The sequence below is a fragment of the Artemia franciscana genome, chromosome 5 (assembly GCF_032884065.1).
Source record: "Artemia franciscana chromosome 5, ASM3288406v1, whole genome shotgun sequence".
Taxonomy (NCBI): Eukaryota; Metazoa; Arthropoda; class Branchiopoda; order Anostraca; family Artemiidae; genus Artemia; species Artemia franciscana.
In genome coordinates, this window is record NC_088867.1 from 25,641,046 (window position 1) to 25,656,875 (window position 15,830).

The 15,830-nt window shown below is 36.9% G+C and overlaps 1 protein-coding gene across 5 annotated transcripts in view; it reads right to left on the reverse strand.

Annotated features, from left to right (window-relative positions):
• The window catches only part of LOC136027160 (E3 ubiquitin-protein ligase CBL-B-like), an 81,517-nt gene that overhangs the window by 13,812 nt on the left and 51,875 nt on the right, over positions 1–15,830 (reverse strand). For 2 of the 5 annotated variants that reach the window (XM_065704154.1, XM_065704155.1), the window contains exon 9: positions 6,902–10,448. The exons of the other annotated variants lie outside the window; for them this stretch is intronic. In XM_065704154.1, the coding sequence (XP_065560226.1) occupies positions 10,344–10,448 (105 nt within the window). In that variant the 3' untranslated portion in view covers positions 6,902–10,343. Of the gene's footprint in view, positions 1–6,901; positions 10,449–15,830 lie in introns of those variants that run through there. 5 annotated transcript variants of the gene reach the window in all.

A 15,830-nucleotide genomic window follows, 5' to 3' on the forward strand; every position in this document is an offset into this window, starting at 1 on the left:
TCAGGTTTAAAATACCATAGGTGACACTAACTATTACGAAACTACCGCATTGTTTTACGTTATCGTTTGTACCCGTTGCATAAACACTTAACTCTTTCAGATTTAAAGAGATCGAATAAAATGTGCACCAATTTGCACAAATTTCTAGCCCAAAGTGAATAGATTACTTACAAGTCCCTCTCTCGTGATAGACATCAAGTTCACCGGAAACAAATAAATGGGTACACCAACTAGGAAAAGTTGCAAACCCCTAATCTCTGAAGATGATCATAGCCCAACAGCCGATTATTACCTACAAGTCCCCTACATGTCTTACCACTGGAACCAAATTGGTTTAACCATCAAATACACCGGAAACAAATAAATGGGTACACCAACTAGCATAGTTGCAAACCCCTCATCGCTGAAGTTGACTGTAGCCTCAATCAATCAATCAATCAATTTATTGATACTAAAAGAAAAAAAACTATTACAAAAGTAAAGTGGTTACTAGGCCCAAGAAGCTTTGCTTGTAGTGGCCGACTATTACTTAGAAGTCCCCTACATGTCTTACCACTGGAACCAAATTGCTTTTAGATACACTGGAAACAAATAATAGATACACCAACTAGCAAAAGTTGCTAACCCCTCATTGCCGCAGGTAATTATTACCTAACAGCCGACTGTTGCCTACAAGTCCTCTATATGTCTCACAATTTGTATCGTTTCAGTGTGTACCTTACTACTGAAGTTGTCAACCCCTTGAAACTTTCAAACGGGTATACCTAATGAAGTAATTTATATCAAAAAATGGATGTCATATACTTTGATCAGCTCATCAAGAGCTATCGATTGCCGTCGAAAAAAAATATTCTATCTGTCTTAGTTCAAAAGTTGATTTTCTTGCCATAGGCCGACTTTCTAACGTCACCACTTAGAAAGAAGCAAAGGATAAGCTCCAATTTCTTTGGCAATGAGAGAAGTTTTAAAATTTATTAGGCACATCTGATACCATTTCTCTACCGCAATCCCAAGTCCGAAAAACCGAATGATAAACTCAGCTGAAATCACGAACAGAAATGGGCAGAAACAATAGATGGCAGCACTTTCGGACCCGTGGGAAAATGCCACATTTTTGCTTCTGTAAATTTTTTTATTTATCACTCAAAGAAGATATATTGTCTGTGGGACCGGGTAACTGCCTCATATATTTAATACTTATAGATTTTACTCCATCTTCAATTTGAAAGTGGTGCCTGCCTGCTTGCTTGCTAGAACGGAGCTTTCCACTCGAAAGCAGAAACATGGTTCGATGAAACGAAAGCTTGGCTGCACAACTTCAGATAATCCTCTCTGACATAGGCTATATAACTCCACTTCACTTCGTACACCATAGGCTCTGGCTCGTGGACAAGGAAAAACCATCCTTTTTGGCCCCAGGCAAGAGTTCTGTGGAGCTTTCCAGAATGATATGTCATATTCATCAATCCGGCCTGAGGTCCACACTTTTCGTAAAAACCGCAAAGGTTAGACCCTTGCCAGTTTCCAGGAATAAGCTGAGATCGGCGGCATAGGAAAAAAAAAGAAGAAAAAAACAGGACAAAACCAATGTGTTGCTCTCGCAACACAATTATGAAAACATAATTCAGACATTAAGTCAAACATTAAGTTCCTACCTCGAACAGCCCTGGTATATTACAGAGTGACTAAAAATGTACTGGAAGCTGGTCTCCCCTTCCCTTTTGAGAATGTGCTTGATAATTATAGTCCAGGACAACAAAGTTTAGTACTACGCCAAATTAAAAAAATACCAAATTTCGATTGCCAAGAGTGGGTTAAGTGGTCAAGATCAATGGCCTGGACACACTAAACTATGTACTGACGGCTCTAGATCGTGTTCCGGGGCTGGATAACCAGTGATTATCCTTGGGTCAGAGACAAGTGTTTCGGAAAAAACTATTAATTTTTTCATTGAGTTATGTGCTTTGCGTTGATTTTTACCTTATGAACTGGCTCTTTTTTAATTTGTAGAGATTCGCTTTCAGTGCCTGAATATTTAACAGTAGGACGTTTGCATAGAAGAAAGTTATTTTTGCATTTTCGAAGATGTGGTACACTAGTTAGGAGATGATGGGTATAGTATTGTGTTTACTTGAGTTTCAGCAACTGCTCAGATTGAGGGTAACAAGAGGGGAGACCGCCTGCAAAATAAGGTGTCGCATGTGGTTCTGAGTTCAATGTATCACTTATAATTGAGAAATCCTTTTTCATTTAACTAAGGCCACATATTTGGGATTGAATGAAACCGTTTCTCAGACTTTGAAAACTCTAACCTTAACCCAGCTTAATACCCAAAGCGGTTCCTGAGATATTGCTGTCGCACCCTTTTGACAACCTGCATAGACATGGTGTGTTTTAGCTTTGTTCAACATCACTTCCAACATTTCCTGAAATTTTCACCTTAAAATTGTTATCTTTTTGGAGACACATGTTCAAACATGACTTGTTCAGTGTCGTGTCAGATTTCAGGGCAAGCTAAAATCTTACAGCGTTTTTTGTACCTTTTGGACCTAGTTCGTGGAACAAAGTAAACATTTAGAGAGAGAGTGGCGAGGGTTAGTTTTAGTTTCCCCCTCCAGACGAAATGCATATTAAATCTGTTGGCCCATTCGGAAAAAATGTTGCAAGCATCAGAACGCCGATGGGACGCGGGAAGATTGAAAGCATTTTGCAAGTCATCCGGTTTTTATTTTGCTTATCATTTTTTCATGATACAGTCAAAAGGTTTTTAAAGGGGATCAAAACTGAAAAGTGCAATAGAATAGCCGGTCTTACTCTATGTGCTCGTCTTCAAATGAAGTGTGGACTAATGAGAAAGGGAGCAGGCCACCTAGCCGACGGTTTGTTCAAAATTTTTGTGAAACTGGTTCAATTAAGTGCAACAGCTTCAGAATACTGAAGACAAATTAGCATTCTGGAGCTGTTGTCTCATTTCCTTTTAGTGCAATTCTGTTTCACTTAGTTAAATCCGCATATTTGAGATTGGAAAAAAATTCTCAGACCTTAAAAACTCTAACCTTAACCCGACTTAATACCCTAAGCCAACCAGTTCCTGGGATATTACTGATAAGCCCTTTTGACAACCTGTATAGACGTAGTGTGTTTTGACCTGGTTGAACAACCCTTCCAAGATTTCCTGACATTTTTACCTTAAAATTCTTATCCTATTTAGAGACATTAGTTCAAACAAAACCCTCTTTACTAACAACAAATCCTATTTGCAAACAATTGATTAATATCAGCTCAAGGAGATTCCAAGCGTTGGGACTCTCTGGGACAGTTTTCTTTGTGTTATGAAAAAAAATAGCCTACAAGCCATGATCAGTATATCTTGTCTTACATAGAGAGTGGACAGTAAGACTCAGATTTCTGCTGGTTCCATCCAAACCTCCCACATCATACATCCAAAAGTCTATAGTGTAAATAGTATCAAAACTTGCTGCAAAAGTTTGTTCAGTATACGCGCATATATAGCAAACGCAAAATCCTGATTCCTAAGGCGAAAAACCAAAAAACGTTTTAGAAACATTTCTTTAATTAACCAACAAAAAAGCCATTGGAATTAAGAAAGAACCTAAATTAAGTTTTTATAAACTGTTTCCACAAAAGAAGTTTTTCAAATGAAACCTAAGATGACCGAAAATAAAGCCAAATGCTAATTCAAATTCAAAACGAGCATAAATCAGTATCAATAAATAAGTGAAAATAATTTTACCCTTAGACAAATACAGATATAGTTCTCCAGCAGTAAAGTTTCGTGACTTAGGACAGAGCTATTCCTGCAATAAAAAAATTGTAACACTGTGAGATGAGATTGAGAGCAGGGGAGAGGAGGAGAAATTCTGATATTTGTGAAAAATGGCCTACCTGGAGATCCCAAAGGTACCTGGTCCAAGTGAAGTGGATTTTATTAAGGTCAATCGCCCAGATGACAAGTGGATAAGTGCAATGAAGTATTGTAGCAGATTTTGATATTAAGCAATTTAAAAAAAAATGATAGAAGCCTGTGAACGCAGAAGCTAATAGAAGGGGATTTTAACTTCCATAAACACACGTGAGATACATTGTCTACCCAAAACCACTGTCCAAGTGACCTCGCTCATATTATAATAGATCCCACATCCAACTTTTGCCTCCTTACCTATGTGGAGCTAGGAAAAAGACTTGATACAAGGATAGGTAACGCCTCAAAAATTAGCCTTACCTGAATCTGAAGGACTTTCTGAAGACTATGACATTTGTATCAGATATATTCTTTTATCTGAACATCACCCAGTAAATATTGTCCTTAAATAGCATTACTTTCCGTATTTCTGCCCCACAGGAACAAGAAATAAAAGCCTGGCAATTTAAAGAAGAACTCAGGCGAGCTAGTAGAAACGAGGCTGATGGTTTGTTGCACCCACACCCTAATGCAACAGAAATATCAGTGAATGATATGGCAGCTAGTAACAACATGTATGACAGACGGAGCAAAAACATTTTTGGCAGTGTGAAACCGTCACAAAAAAGTTGAATCACATCCCAGGATGGAATGCCTAATGTCAGAAGGCACTAATGAACAGAAAAAAAGCTAGGAACAAATTCCAAAGGAATTCAAATCAATAAAATAAAACAAATATGAGAGAAACTGAGGCTGATTTTAGGAAAATGGTTGTCAAAGAAATAAATCCAATCTAATAGAAAAGAATTTTGCAAAAACCGTTCAGTAAAGAAAATCTGGGAGAATTTTCAAGCTCTTACAGGAAGAAGAAAAACCAGGAAAGAGCCCACTCTGCTCATGAGGGGAATTTTACCTGTGTCAACAACTCAAGAGATGACCCTCTAACTAGAACAGTTCAGAACACAAGCTCAACAGCTTGTGTTCTCCAATTTAGCGCGTTCGCAATTTAGATCACCCAACATTTTCTGAAATTTTCCTCTTAAAATTCTTACCGTTTTTGGAGACGCAGGTTCAAACATGACTTGTTCAATGTCTTGAACGATTTCGGGGCAAGCTAAAGTCTTACAGCCTTTTTTGGACCTTTAGGACCTTCTTTGTGGAACAAATTGAATATTTAGAGAGAGAGATTGGTGAGGCTAGGTTTTAGTTTCCCCTCCAGACGAAATGCATATTAAATCTGTTGGCCCAGTTTTGTTCGGGAAAATGTTGCAAGTATTCGAACGCTGATGGGACGCAGGAAGATTGAAAGCATTTTTCAAGTCGTCCGGTTTTTATTTTGCTTACCATTTTTTAATGCTACTGCCAAAAAGTTTTTAAAGGAGATCAAAACTGAAATAGAATAGCCGGTCTTACGCTGTGTGCTCGTCTTCCAAACGAAGTGTTGACTAATAAGAAATGGAGCATGCCTCCTAATCGACCAATTATTCAAAATTTTTGTGAAACTGATCAAATTAAGTGCAACAGCCTGAGTATACTGAAGACAAAAAAGCCTTCTGGAGCTGTTGTGTCATTTCCTTTTAGTGCAATTCTGCTTAATTACTTGAAACCGCATATTTGAGGATGAAAAAGAAAAAATCCCAGACCTTAAAAACTCTAACCTTAACCTAACTTAATACCCTAAGCAGTTACTGAGATACTGCTGATGTACCCTTTTGACAACCTGCATGCACATAGTGTGTTTTGACCTGGTTCAATATCCCTTCCGAGATTTCCTGAGATTTTCACAATAAAATTATTATCCATTTTGGAGACACGGGTTCAAACATAACCCCCTTTCCTAACAACAAACCCTATTTGCAAACAATGGGCAAATTGCATAGCTTTACTGGTGCAGTTGAGACGACTATTTGAAACGAAATGGCAATCTCAAAATTTTGATGCAATGCCTTTTGGGGGAGGGCAGCTCAATAGGGTGTGACAGGGCTACTGTTAACCCTCTAATCACTTTTGATTCTTAAAGTTAGGAACTAGAACGTCTTCTATACAAAGTGACCAGGAGAAAAAAAATATATTGAAGCCAAATTGCTCTTTACTTTGGCGGTGCTATTGCGGTACTTTTGATAGGTATGTGAGGGTTTTAGATATTAAATCCACATATATAAAATAACCTTATCGAACCCCGCAAAAATCTAAACTCAAGGACATTTTTTTTTTGGGGGGGGGGGATCATTATTTCTCGTTAACGGCATAGTGCTTTGCTTAAAATCTGGGCAAAAGAAAAGAAATCTGGTCTGACAGAAAAGATATGATGTTTCTCTTCAGCATATATTCATTTTTAATCACATGTATCCGTTTCATTTTGTTGTCGGTTCCAGAAAACCATAACAAGAGCAATTACTCGTGATGACCAAGAAGTACAAGTCTGGCTCGGAAATTGGTCAAGCAGTACGAAACTCTAGAAGGAGTAATTTGAGGCTTCATATTCATTTTTCCCTTAAAAATTTATTTTAATATTTATTTTTTATTTCCTACTTATTTTTGAAACCATATCTACTAACAACCTACACACTTTTTTACCTGAATGAGCTACAAATGACAATTTCTCCACAGACTCAAGTTTTTATTTGTAAACACGTTTTTCCATTTTTGGTTACTATGGGACGTGGTTCGTCCTTTACTAGGCTGCAGCTACCACTGCAACCATTATAACTTGACAAACTGAAATCTGATCTCCGTTGCCTAGGGAGACAAATGGGTTGTATTTATGTTTTATTAATAAATCTTTCATGTTTCAAGTCATATCAGTTAACCCTCCTAGTTTTTTTTTTCTTGTTTTAATTCTACTGTCAATAAACATGAAAGACAGGATGGCTACATGCGTCGTTTACAAACTTTTCGATATAAAACGGAATACACGCAAGTCTTTCCTTCTGGTATAGCGGCTTCAACTTACAACTTGTCGAAACTAAATTCGCTAAATATGCTTTGTTTTAGTTTTATTCAGAAAAAAAAAAACTAAATCGAGGTTACAAATTTCTCAACTTGCTATAACGATAAAACAGTATATACAAAACGAGTTACACGTTACATGATTACAATATCAACAATATCTATATAAAGAACGATTTCATATGCGATATTTAAATAATTACTTAAATCCTAGAATAGCACAATAAACCGAAACTAACACAAATAGTATGAAACCTAGATAATCTGATTCAGATATTATACAGTAGGAAGCAGTAGCAATTATTTGTCATCAAGCTAATATGGCTTTATTTCGCAATAAGACACCAAATTCCTCTTTTTTTGTTTCAGTCAAATCTTGGTCATCAGAAACTCAAGTATCTATATTGATCTTGCTATAAAATCATTTACAAAAGAAATTAGGCCAGTTATTCTTCCATTGATGAAAAAGGAGCATGGCATGAACTTTAACGAAACTCCTTAGTTCTTCTCAGACCCAAAAAGCAACAAGCCTGCCTGAGTACTAATCTATTAATTCTAAGAAACTATTAGTTCTAAGGCGAGTACAAAACTTGTTTTTGTCACCAGAAAGCGAACAATTGGCAGAAAAATGCCAAACAACCAAGAGTTAAGAGTATAATTCCCTCCCTTCATAAATATTGAGCAAAAAGATTCTTCACGTAGGAAGGAAGGCAAACGTACGTCTTAAAAGTAATCCCATTATTTTTTCTCGCTCCTCGATTCTGAGTTTGGCCAAAGTTTTATGAAATGCCACGTATGACCGATTCACAATAAGATTTTACTTACGCTGAGATTTAGCTAACAGTAATTTGAGCCAATCAGATTTTACATAAAATTTTCTTGTTGGTTGGAAAATTCTATGATAATTTTTATTGGCTCAAATTAGCGCTAGCTAAATTTCAGCATTAGTAAAAGTATACATGTGCGTCGATATACTAAAGTAGCCATAGTGGCCAATACAAACAGGCAAAACCTTATAGAAGAGAAACCACACGATTTTTTTCAGAAATAGGATTCAAGACAAAAAAAACACTTTGAAGACAAAGTGTCTTCAAGGCCATATATTCAATATTTTTTACACGAAATGTCTACTGAGTCACCCTTCTTCGGTCCCCCAATAGATAAATACATAAAATCAATAATAAAGTAATGGCAGATAAAAAGATAAAAGCCAAAAAAGGTAAACAGAGGGATAAACTCAGACCCGGAATCAGATCAGTATCGCAAACCCGAAGAACGTTTTTGTAACTATCCATAGCTATTTCATCCAACACTACAAAAAATTAACTAAAAAAGAAATAAATAAAGTAGAAAAAAGAGACAATGTTCCATTTAGTCTCACATATGATAAATCAAAGGAATTTGGTGGAAAAAAGTAAAATCATGCAGAAGAAACCTGTGAGTTTTGGCGTGCCAATTTTCGTCTCTATTTTCGCTTTGTTTTAATGTTATCTCAATAAGAATAACAGTTCTGCTCTTTGCACATTTTTTTTCGTGGTTTTCTGAAATTTTTACCTATTGTTCAGCACTAAAAAACGCAATCCTCATGAGGGTAAAATATGCAGAAAGTGTGACATTTCATTGCAGTAAGTAAAAATCTGCCACATTTGCAGCAACAAAACCTACCCTTAACCCTCCCCCTATAGGAATAAATACATGCCCCACAATTTTATAAATATCTCTGAGTGCTTGGCCCGTCTTCAAAAAGCTCTTTTGGAGGCCTCAACCTTACTTAAAAAACATAAGTATTCACTTTTAGAGCACTCAAATACGAACAGGAGATTTTTGCAGCCAAATTGAATAAGCTGAACCCTGGTTTTATTAAAAACATGGCATGGCTACATGGCATTATGATTTTGGATTAAAATGGTTTAAAATGGAATTCATTTTAGATTAAAATGAACAAATTGGAACAAAAGATCAAGATTAAAATGAAAGGATTTTTTAACAATGAGGGGCAGGCGTAAAGTTTGATAAGATGGTGGAGTCAAAAAATTCTTGATGAAGAAAGGTTAGCTGGTTTAGAGCTTTCGGTTTGTTGGTGACGGCCGTAGTTTTTACTTTTGTCATTTTACTTTTTAAGTTTTATTACCTTAATTAGGCCGTACCAGATGAATTTTATCCACAAAAAGAAAATACAAAAAGCTGGGCAAGCAGCCCAGTATCATGGACATATTTAGCACTCAAATAAAAAGTAATCAAACTAAAATAGGAATATTTTGTTGATTGGGGAACAGCGAATCCAGTATTTTTGGAAAATGGTGGGACATAAGTTTGATTACTGCTTCTTTGTTAATTTTTTTATAACATATTTAAAAAAAAGTAAGTAAAGGTGCAAAGAAACAAACTGGTTACAGCGCAGTAACCTCCCCCCAGATCTGCCAATCTATAGGGGTATGTACTCCAAAAATTAAACTATCTAAGGATACATCAGTCAGAACCACCTAACTTACATCAATGTTTTCTCGTTTCCTTAGTTCGTCAGGAAACCTTCATAAAACCAAACAATAACGCAAATAACTAAATATTGCAAAGTTGGCCTCCACGGTTTGTAACTTGTAATATATAACACCATTTATGATAGAGGTCCCTCGAGTAAGGACGTTTGCTAATATAATAGTCACAAAAAACACAATCAAAGGAAATCAACTGAGTACCTAATACTCGGTTAATTGAAATTCCTAGGTGGTATTTGATGCGCAATCGTATTTGATCGCATACCAATGAATACTGATGATATGCAGCAAACTACACATATTTTACACATCAGAAGTTTCAGTCCGTGCTGCAGGCGTATGAACCACAAAATGCGCAGACATTAAAAGACCTTTTGTAATTCTAGAACAATATATCTTCGATCCTGGCAAAAAACAGGGGGAATTTGAAAAGCTATCCTTTTTTCCAAATTATTGTACATTTCAAAATGTCATTTTCAAGATATGGAAACCAGGAAAATTCACAAGGACAAACCCTCTCTTTCTTATCCACCCTCCACACTCTTAGGGATGTCTATGCAGTTGAGCTCGGATATGGGTGGACCAACAGCGCAAATATAGGCATTTAAACAGCGCGGTTTCCATATTTTTCTGGGGGAGGGAGGTCTTTCAGACCAATATCCGTGAGAAAAAGTGCCCCCCTCCATCTTCCTGTATGCAGTAAAGTATAAGTACGCCTGAAAATACAATAAAAAGAAGAAGAAAAAGATAGGGTTTCCTATCACAAGAAAACAAACCAAGCTTACAAAGAGTACATATTCAGAAATATTGGAGTAACTTTGACAATTCTTTCGAACAGCCCTTACATGAACAACTAAACTAGTATTATTCTTCTCCCTTTGCAGCAATCGAAACGGAAGAAAACCAAAGCGCAAATGCAGTGGCAGTCAGTAAATAATTTAGCGAAGAAAAACAGAATAGACAATAATCACTAATTATCACTTCAGACCCATTTTGTTGTCAGAAGGAAATGGATCAACAACAACAGGACCGGTTCCTTTGATTTCAGCACGGCAGTAGGGACAGCCCTGTCCTTCGGACTCCTGACAAAAAAAAATCTGTATCAGTTTCTATCTCAATAATTACAGTGTATCAGCTTCTGGCATATATTTTGCATCCGCATCTGCTGTAACTTATTCAGTAGTATAATTAATTAGTTAATTTAAAAACAAACTTAGGGTGAGATTCTTGGTCGCTTATTCCCTTTTTGAGGTTGTTTCCAATGAAAAACATATCGCACATGCTCCCAAAAGTGGTGTTTGTGAGAAAAAAAAAAATCGGCCTATTAATGCTAGCGAAAAGAAGAAATGCCTTAATCTGTCATAAAATAGGCGTATTTATTGCGTCATTGAACTAAACGCCAAAAAAAAAATATTTCCTTTTTGGGTTTGATCCCTCCGAACCATCTGGATAAGGGAAAGGGTCCTATCACCTGAATGCACGTATTTTCAAATCATACCAACAGACAATTTTTGATTGTCAATTTTTTATTTCATTACCAGAAATTATTACTAATCTTAGTCTAAAAAACTTAACCCTTTCGTACCAAAAGTCTTGGCCTGAATCCATAATAGTTTACTTCTCAACACTTTCCGTACGCGAGCTTCGTATAGTTTCGGGCTTGAGTCCCTTCCCCTCGTTTACCTTATCAGGTAGGTTGCTGTTCAGTTCGCTTCTCCTTTTTTTTTATGAAAAATGCTTTGTTTGGTACAATAGGTGTAAGTCTACAGTAGGATTTTTACTAAGGGAGGATAGCAGTGAGTAACGGAAAAGCATTTTTCGATCAGATGGGCAATTATCCTCAGAGGACTAGGGGGAAATAGGAGACAGATCAACGGTCCCATTCCTTCACCGAGAGGGAAGCACAATATCTTCTCTTCGTCTTTTTTTTGATGGTTTGACAGTAGACTAAATTTCTATTTAGCTATAGTTCAATCAAACTATTTGTCAGCAAACCTCTTCTCCCACCCAAAAGTTTTTTTAAAACTACGATCATAGGGTTTGATCCATCAATAACATTTAGAATAAAAGTTAACGTCCTCTTCATCAATCCTCTGAATTGTAAAATAAAAAATATATTGACATAGACGAAGAAAACCGACTATGCGAAAGCAGACGTCATTCCAATTTTCCTCGGGTCAGGAAAAAAGCCGAAAGTTTTACTAGACTTACAAGACTAGAAAGACTTTAACACAAGTTAAAGAATTTTTCTCCTTCTCACTCTTTTTATGAATTTGTGGAAAGAAGGGAGGATACTGGTCCTCCTCCAAACGCCTTTGAGAATGCCTCTATCTTTTACAATTTATAGAGAAGGGAAGATTTAATGTGAGGAATTGAGGGTCCTTTATAGTTAGTCCCCTTTGATTATGCGTTGTATTTACTCTACAGAAGTACGTCAGGGTGTCTTTATTTAGGATTTTAATAGGATTTTACTTCAAGGTGTCGTACTCCTTGGATATTTCTCCATTCTTTTTAGTCCGAAAAGAAAAAAATTGTATCAAGTCTTAACACTTTAAGAGAATCCTGTAGTTTAAAAATTTCATAAATTGACAACCTATTTCGTTAACCAAAAAGCTTACCATCCAAAAAGAATATGCGTAAGAAAGAAATATTGGTGAATATTCCTTTTAAAAGATACTTTTAACGTTAGTTGTTTTTTATACACAAGTTTTACATCCTGAATTTCAAAATCATGTGTCTTTATAAAAAAAAGCTTTTCCAGATTTTATTTACTTTTTAAATAGACTCATTTAAAAAGACAAATTTTTTAAACTGTTTTTAGATATATCATTTTTAATAAATTCAGAATAACCATTTAGAAAAAATTGCATGAGAGATTATCTTTCAAAAGAATGATTTCCCTATAAATCTTTCTTAAGATAATCTAAAATTTAATGTGTGTACATAATTTTCAATTAGCACAAAAAATAATCTTTTTCCCAATTAAGGAACACAAGAGTCAAGCTTCTTGCAAAGCAAAGTTCTGACCTAGGAAGCTCGAATTGCATTTTCTGTATAAAAAAAAAGAAAAAAAAAAGAATGGGTTTTACCCCAAAAGACCATGCCATCTACATTCAGTGGCAATCCTGTAGTGTAAAATAAGCAAGAATCAAATCTCTTTCTTCTTTTTATTTTACCTAGGATGAAACATGTTTCACATAAAGGACTAAAAGGTTTTCATAACAGGGTAGACCATCAAGAATAAAACCAGTTTGTAGAACAATAGCATCACAAAATCGAGCAGTCAGTAAGGAAGAACAACATAGCGCTTGATTATATAATATGAAAAAAAACTTCGTTTTCTTAAAGAGTTAAAGAGGCTGCGTCCCAAAGTCGAACCTTAAAACGTACAGGAATTAGAAGAGGCAGTTGGGGGGGCTGCCGCCCCCCAAACCCCCAGCTTTTAAAGACTCTTTTGTACAGGTTTTTTGTTTTTTTGCTAACCCCCCGCTCTTGGCTTCGGAAAGGCCCTCTTTTAATTAACAAAAAATTGAAATGAATGAATAATGGAATAACTTCGAAAAATGTTAAACACAAAAGGACAGGAGAACCATTGCGCCGAAACTAGTAATTAGTAACAATGAAGTCCCCCCACAAAAAAAACCTGTACAAAAGAGTCTTTAAAAGCTGGGGGTTTGGGGGGCGGCAGCCCCCCAACTGCCTCTTCTAATTCCTGTACGTTTTAAGGTTCGACTTTGGGACGCAGCCTCTTTAACTCTTTAAGAAAACGAAGTTTTTTTCATATTATTTCTGTACGTTTTTCTACAATCCATGGTGGATGTAATTTAATAATTCCTGTACTCCTCGTACAGGAATTAGGAGAGGAACTTGGGTGGCTGCCGCCCCCCCCGCTTTTAAATCATTGTATAAAATAGAAAAAAAATAGATAGAATGACCGAAATGTTTCTTTTGCTCATAAGAAGCTAATATTCTGTTATCTCTCAAATGATAAGCTGTCCAGGTGTTATCAAAATTTTTTTGATGTTGCGAAAAAAAACCGCCCGTAAGGGACTTGAACCCTTGACCCGACGATTCAGAGTCCCACGCTCTACCGACTGAGCTAAACACTTGCATGTGTGTAAATATAACTTCTCAATAACTTTTAAAAATTTCAAATTAACATGGGCTCTTATGGAGAGAAATCCGTTAATTAAGTAGCTAATGCGTGGTTTCTGGAAAACAGGGAAGGAGTTATCTGATCGAGCTGAAATTTCGCGGATAAGCTCCTGGGCCGTAGGGGACCTTAACTTGTGAATTTCAACCCGATCGGACAACGTTAAAAGGGGGGGGAGGGTTGGAGGGTCGAAACTTTCGGGGGGTTAAGATTTTCCAACGAAACTTTCCAGGAAAATTACTCGGAGAATTCCGCATCGAATGAGTCTTCGTACACCCAGATCCGATGTCGGATGTGACCTGTAGGCGTCTAGGAAAAAAAAAGTAAATGAATTTTAAGTGGCTATGCGTGGTTTCTGGAAAACAGGGAAGGAGTTATCGGATCGAGCTGAAATTTCGCGGATAAGCTCCTGGGCCCTAGGGATAAGCTCTGGGCCCTATCGGACAACGTTAAAGGGGGGCTGGGGTTGACGAGTCGAAACTTTCGGCCAGATTTTCCCCATGAAGGAAAAGTTGGAGGGGGATGAAATTTTGCAGGTTTCTTAGTTGGAGCTCGGGCTACGAAATGCATCCCTCCCCATCCCTCTGCGACCACTGGAACCGAAGATCGCTTAACATTGTCGTGTGTCGCCTCTTTATAGAGGCACGAGTGTGCCTCCTTGATTGGGACCGAGTATCTAAAAACGTAAGACGCTTCCCTCGGCTTGAAATGCATGCCTTGAGCACTGGAACGTGGACTTCTCCGCCCATTAAAAAAAAGCACCCTGTTTTCTAAAGCAGTCAACAAAGGCCCCACTCAATCAGCCAGTGCAAATCAAAAAGTAGATGATCTCCCAGATAAAAAATCGAAAGTATAAAGAAAAAATTCAGGAGCAACAAGGCGACATGCGTATGTGGTATATCCCTACTGAAATATGCTGGCGTCGCTATAATGATGGAACTGCAAACTCTTTTTCTGTTTTTGGGCAATAGACTAGTGGATAGGTGTCATGTTAATTTTATTCAAAAGAAAAGGCAGCAGAAACGACTGTGTTAATTACTGATGTTCTTGAATTATTGTCAAAAAAGACCATCAGCATAAAATTTGACAAATATCAGACTCGTTTATGCTATCAAGAATCTATTTAGCACCAAGACTTAAAAGCCACGGGGAAGGATTTTTCAATGGTTCTACTCATTGTTGCCAAAATATTGTGTATAAAAACCGATGGTCGTACGACTTTATAAATCTTCATTGCGCGGTGAAGAGCAGAAAAACCAGTGTTCTGACAGAAAGCATTCACTGCCTTTACTGATTTCTATGCTGCATTTGACAAATGCATTTGCGTTTTGATGTTCCAAAAACCAACATGCCAAATCCCCTTGTCCACGATCCGGCTAGACAGCTTCATCAGACTTTTTCAATATTCCACCCCGAGACTGTGGCATCACAGCTTACTCATTCGCTCAATGACTAGGTGGGTCATTCATTGTCATTGCATGGCATTAGCCACAACACATAGCATTGTATTTTCAATGCTCTAGTTGGTTCTATAATTCTCGACATAATCAAGCCATGACCCACTGCAGGCTCAGCCCTGCAAATCATTAATTCAGACAGGAAGTCTTCAGAGAATTGAAGGTCAAGATTGCTTGATTTCTTGAGCTATGAGGAACTATTTCACACAAATGAAGAGTATATTTTCGAACCGAATAGCCCTCTTGTGGACCGGTAATGATCCAGTCCCTTCCGCAGAATGCTATCCCATCTACTCATGAAGAATATGTTAAATGCTGATCCGTTACAAGGTGGTTAGAAATGACTAATCAGTGTCCTGATAGTCTTAATACCTTTGTAAATGATAGAAGCTAGTAAAAATCGACTTCCAGTAAAAAGCTATGTCAGCACTAGCGACCAACATTAGAAAATTAGAGGACTTTCTGTGCTTAGAAATAGTCAGGAGATCTAAAGCAAATTAACCCAAGTCAAGATGACGAATGTAGCTCTAAAAAAGCCACATTACTAACAGAATTCCTTTTTTTTGTTTTATCCCCCCCCTCGTTGAAAAATTTAGGTGATATTTCAATAGTCGAGTTGCTAACATATTGCTAGACTTTTCTGCCATCATCTTTATTCTTTGAAACCCCCCAAAATAAAAAGAACATTCCCTTCCATGAATTATAACGAATTATGCTTTTTATTATTTGTCTTCGCTGCACACCTTCAGAGTGACCTTAAATGGATAGGTTATACATATAAATTGTATCAAACAGAGAAAGAGACTCAAGCATGTGTCTGATGTAAATTATGATTTTATTATGATGTAACGAAA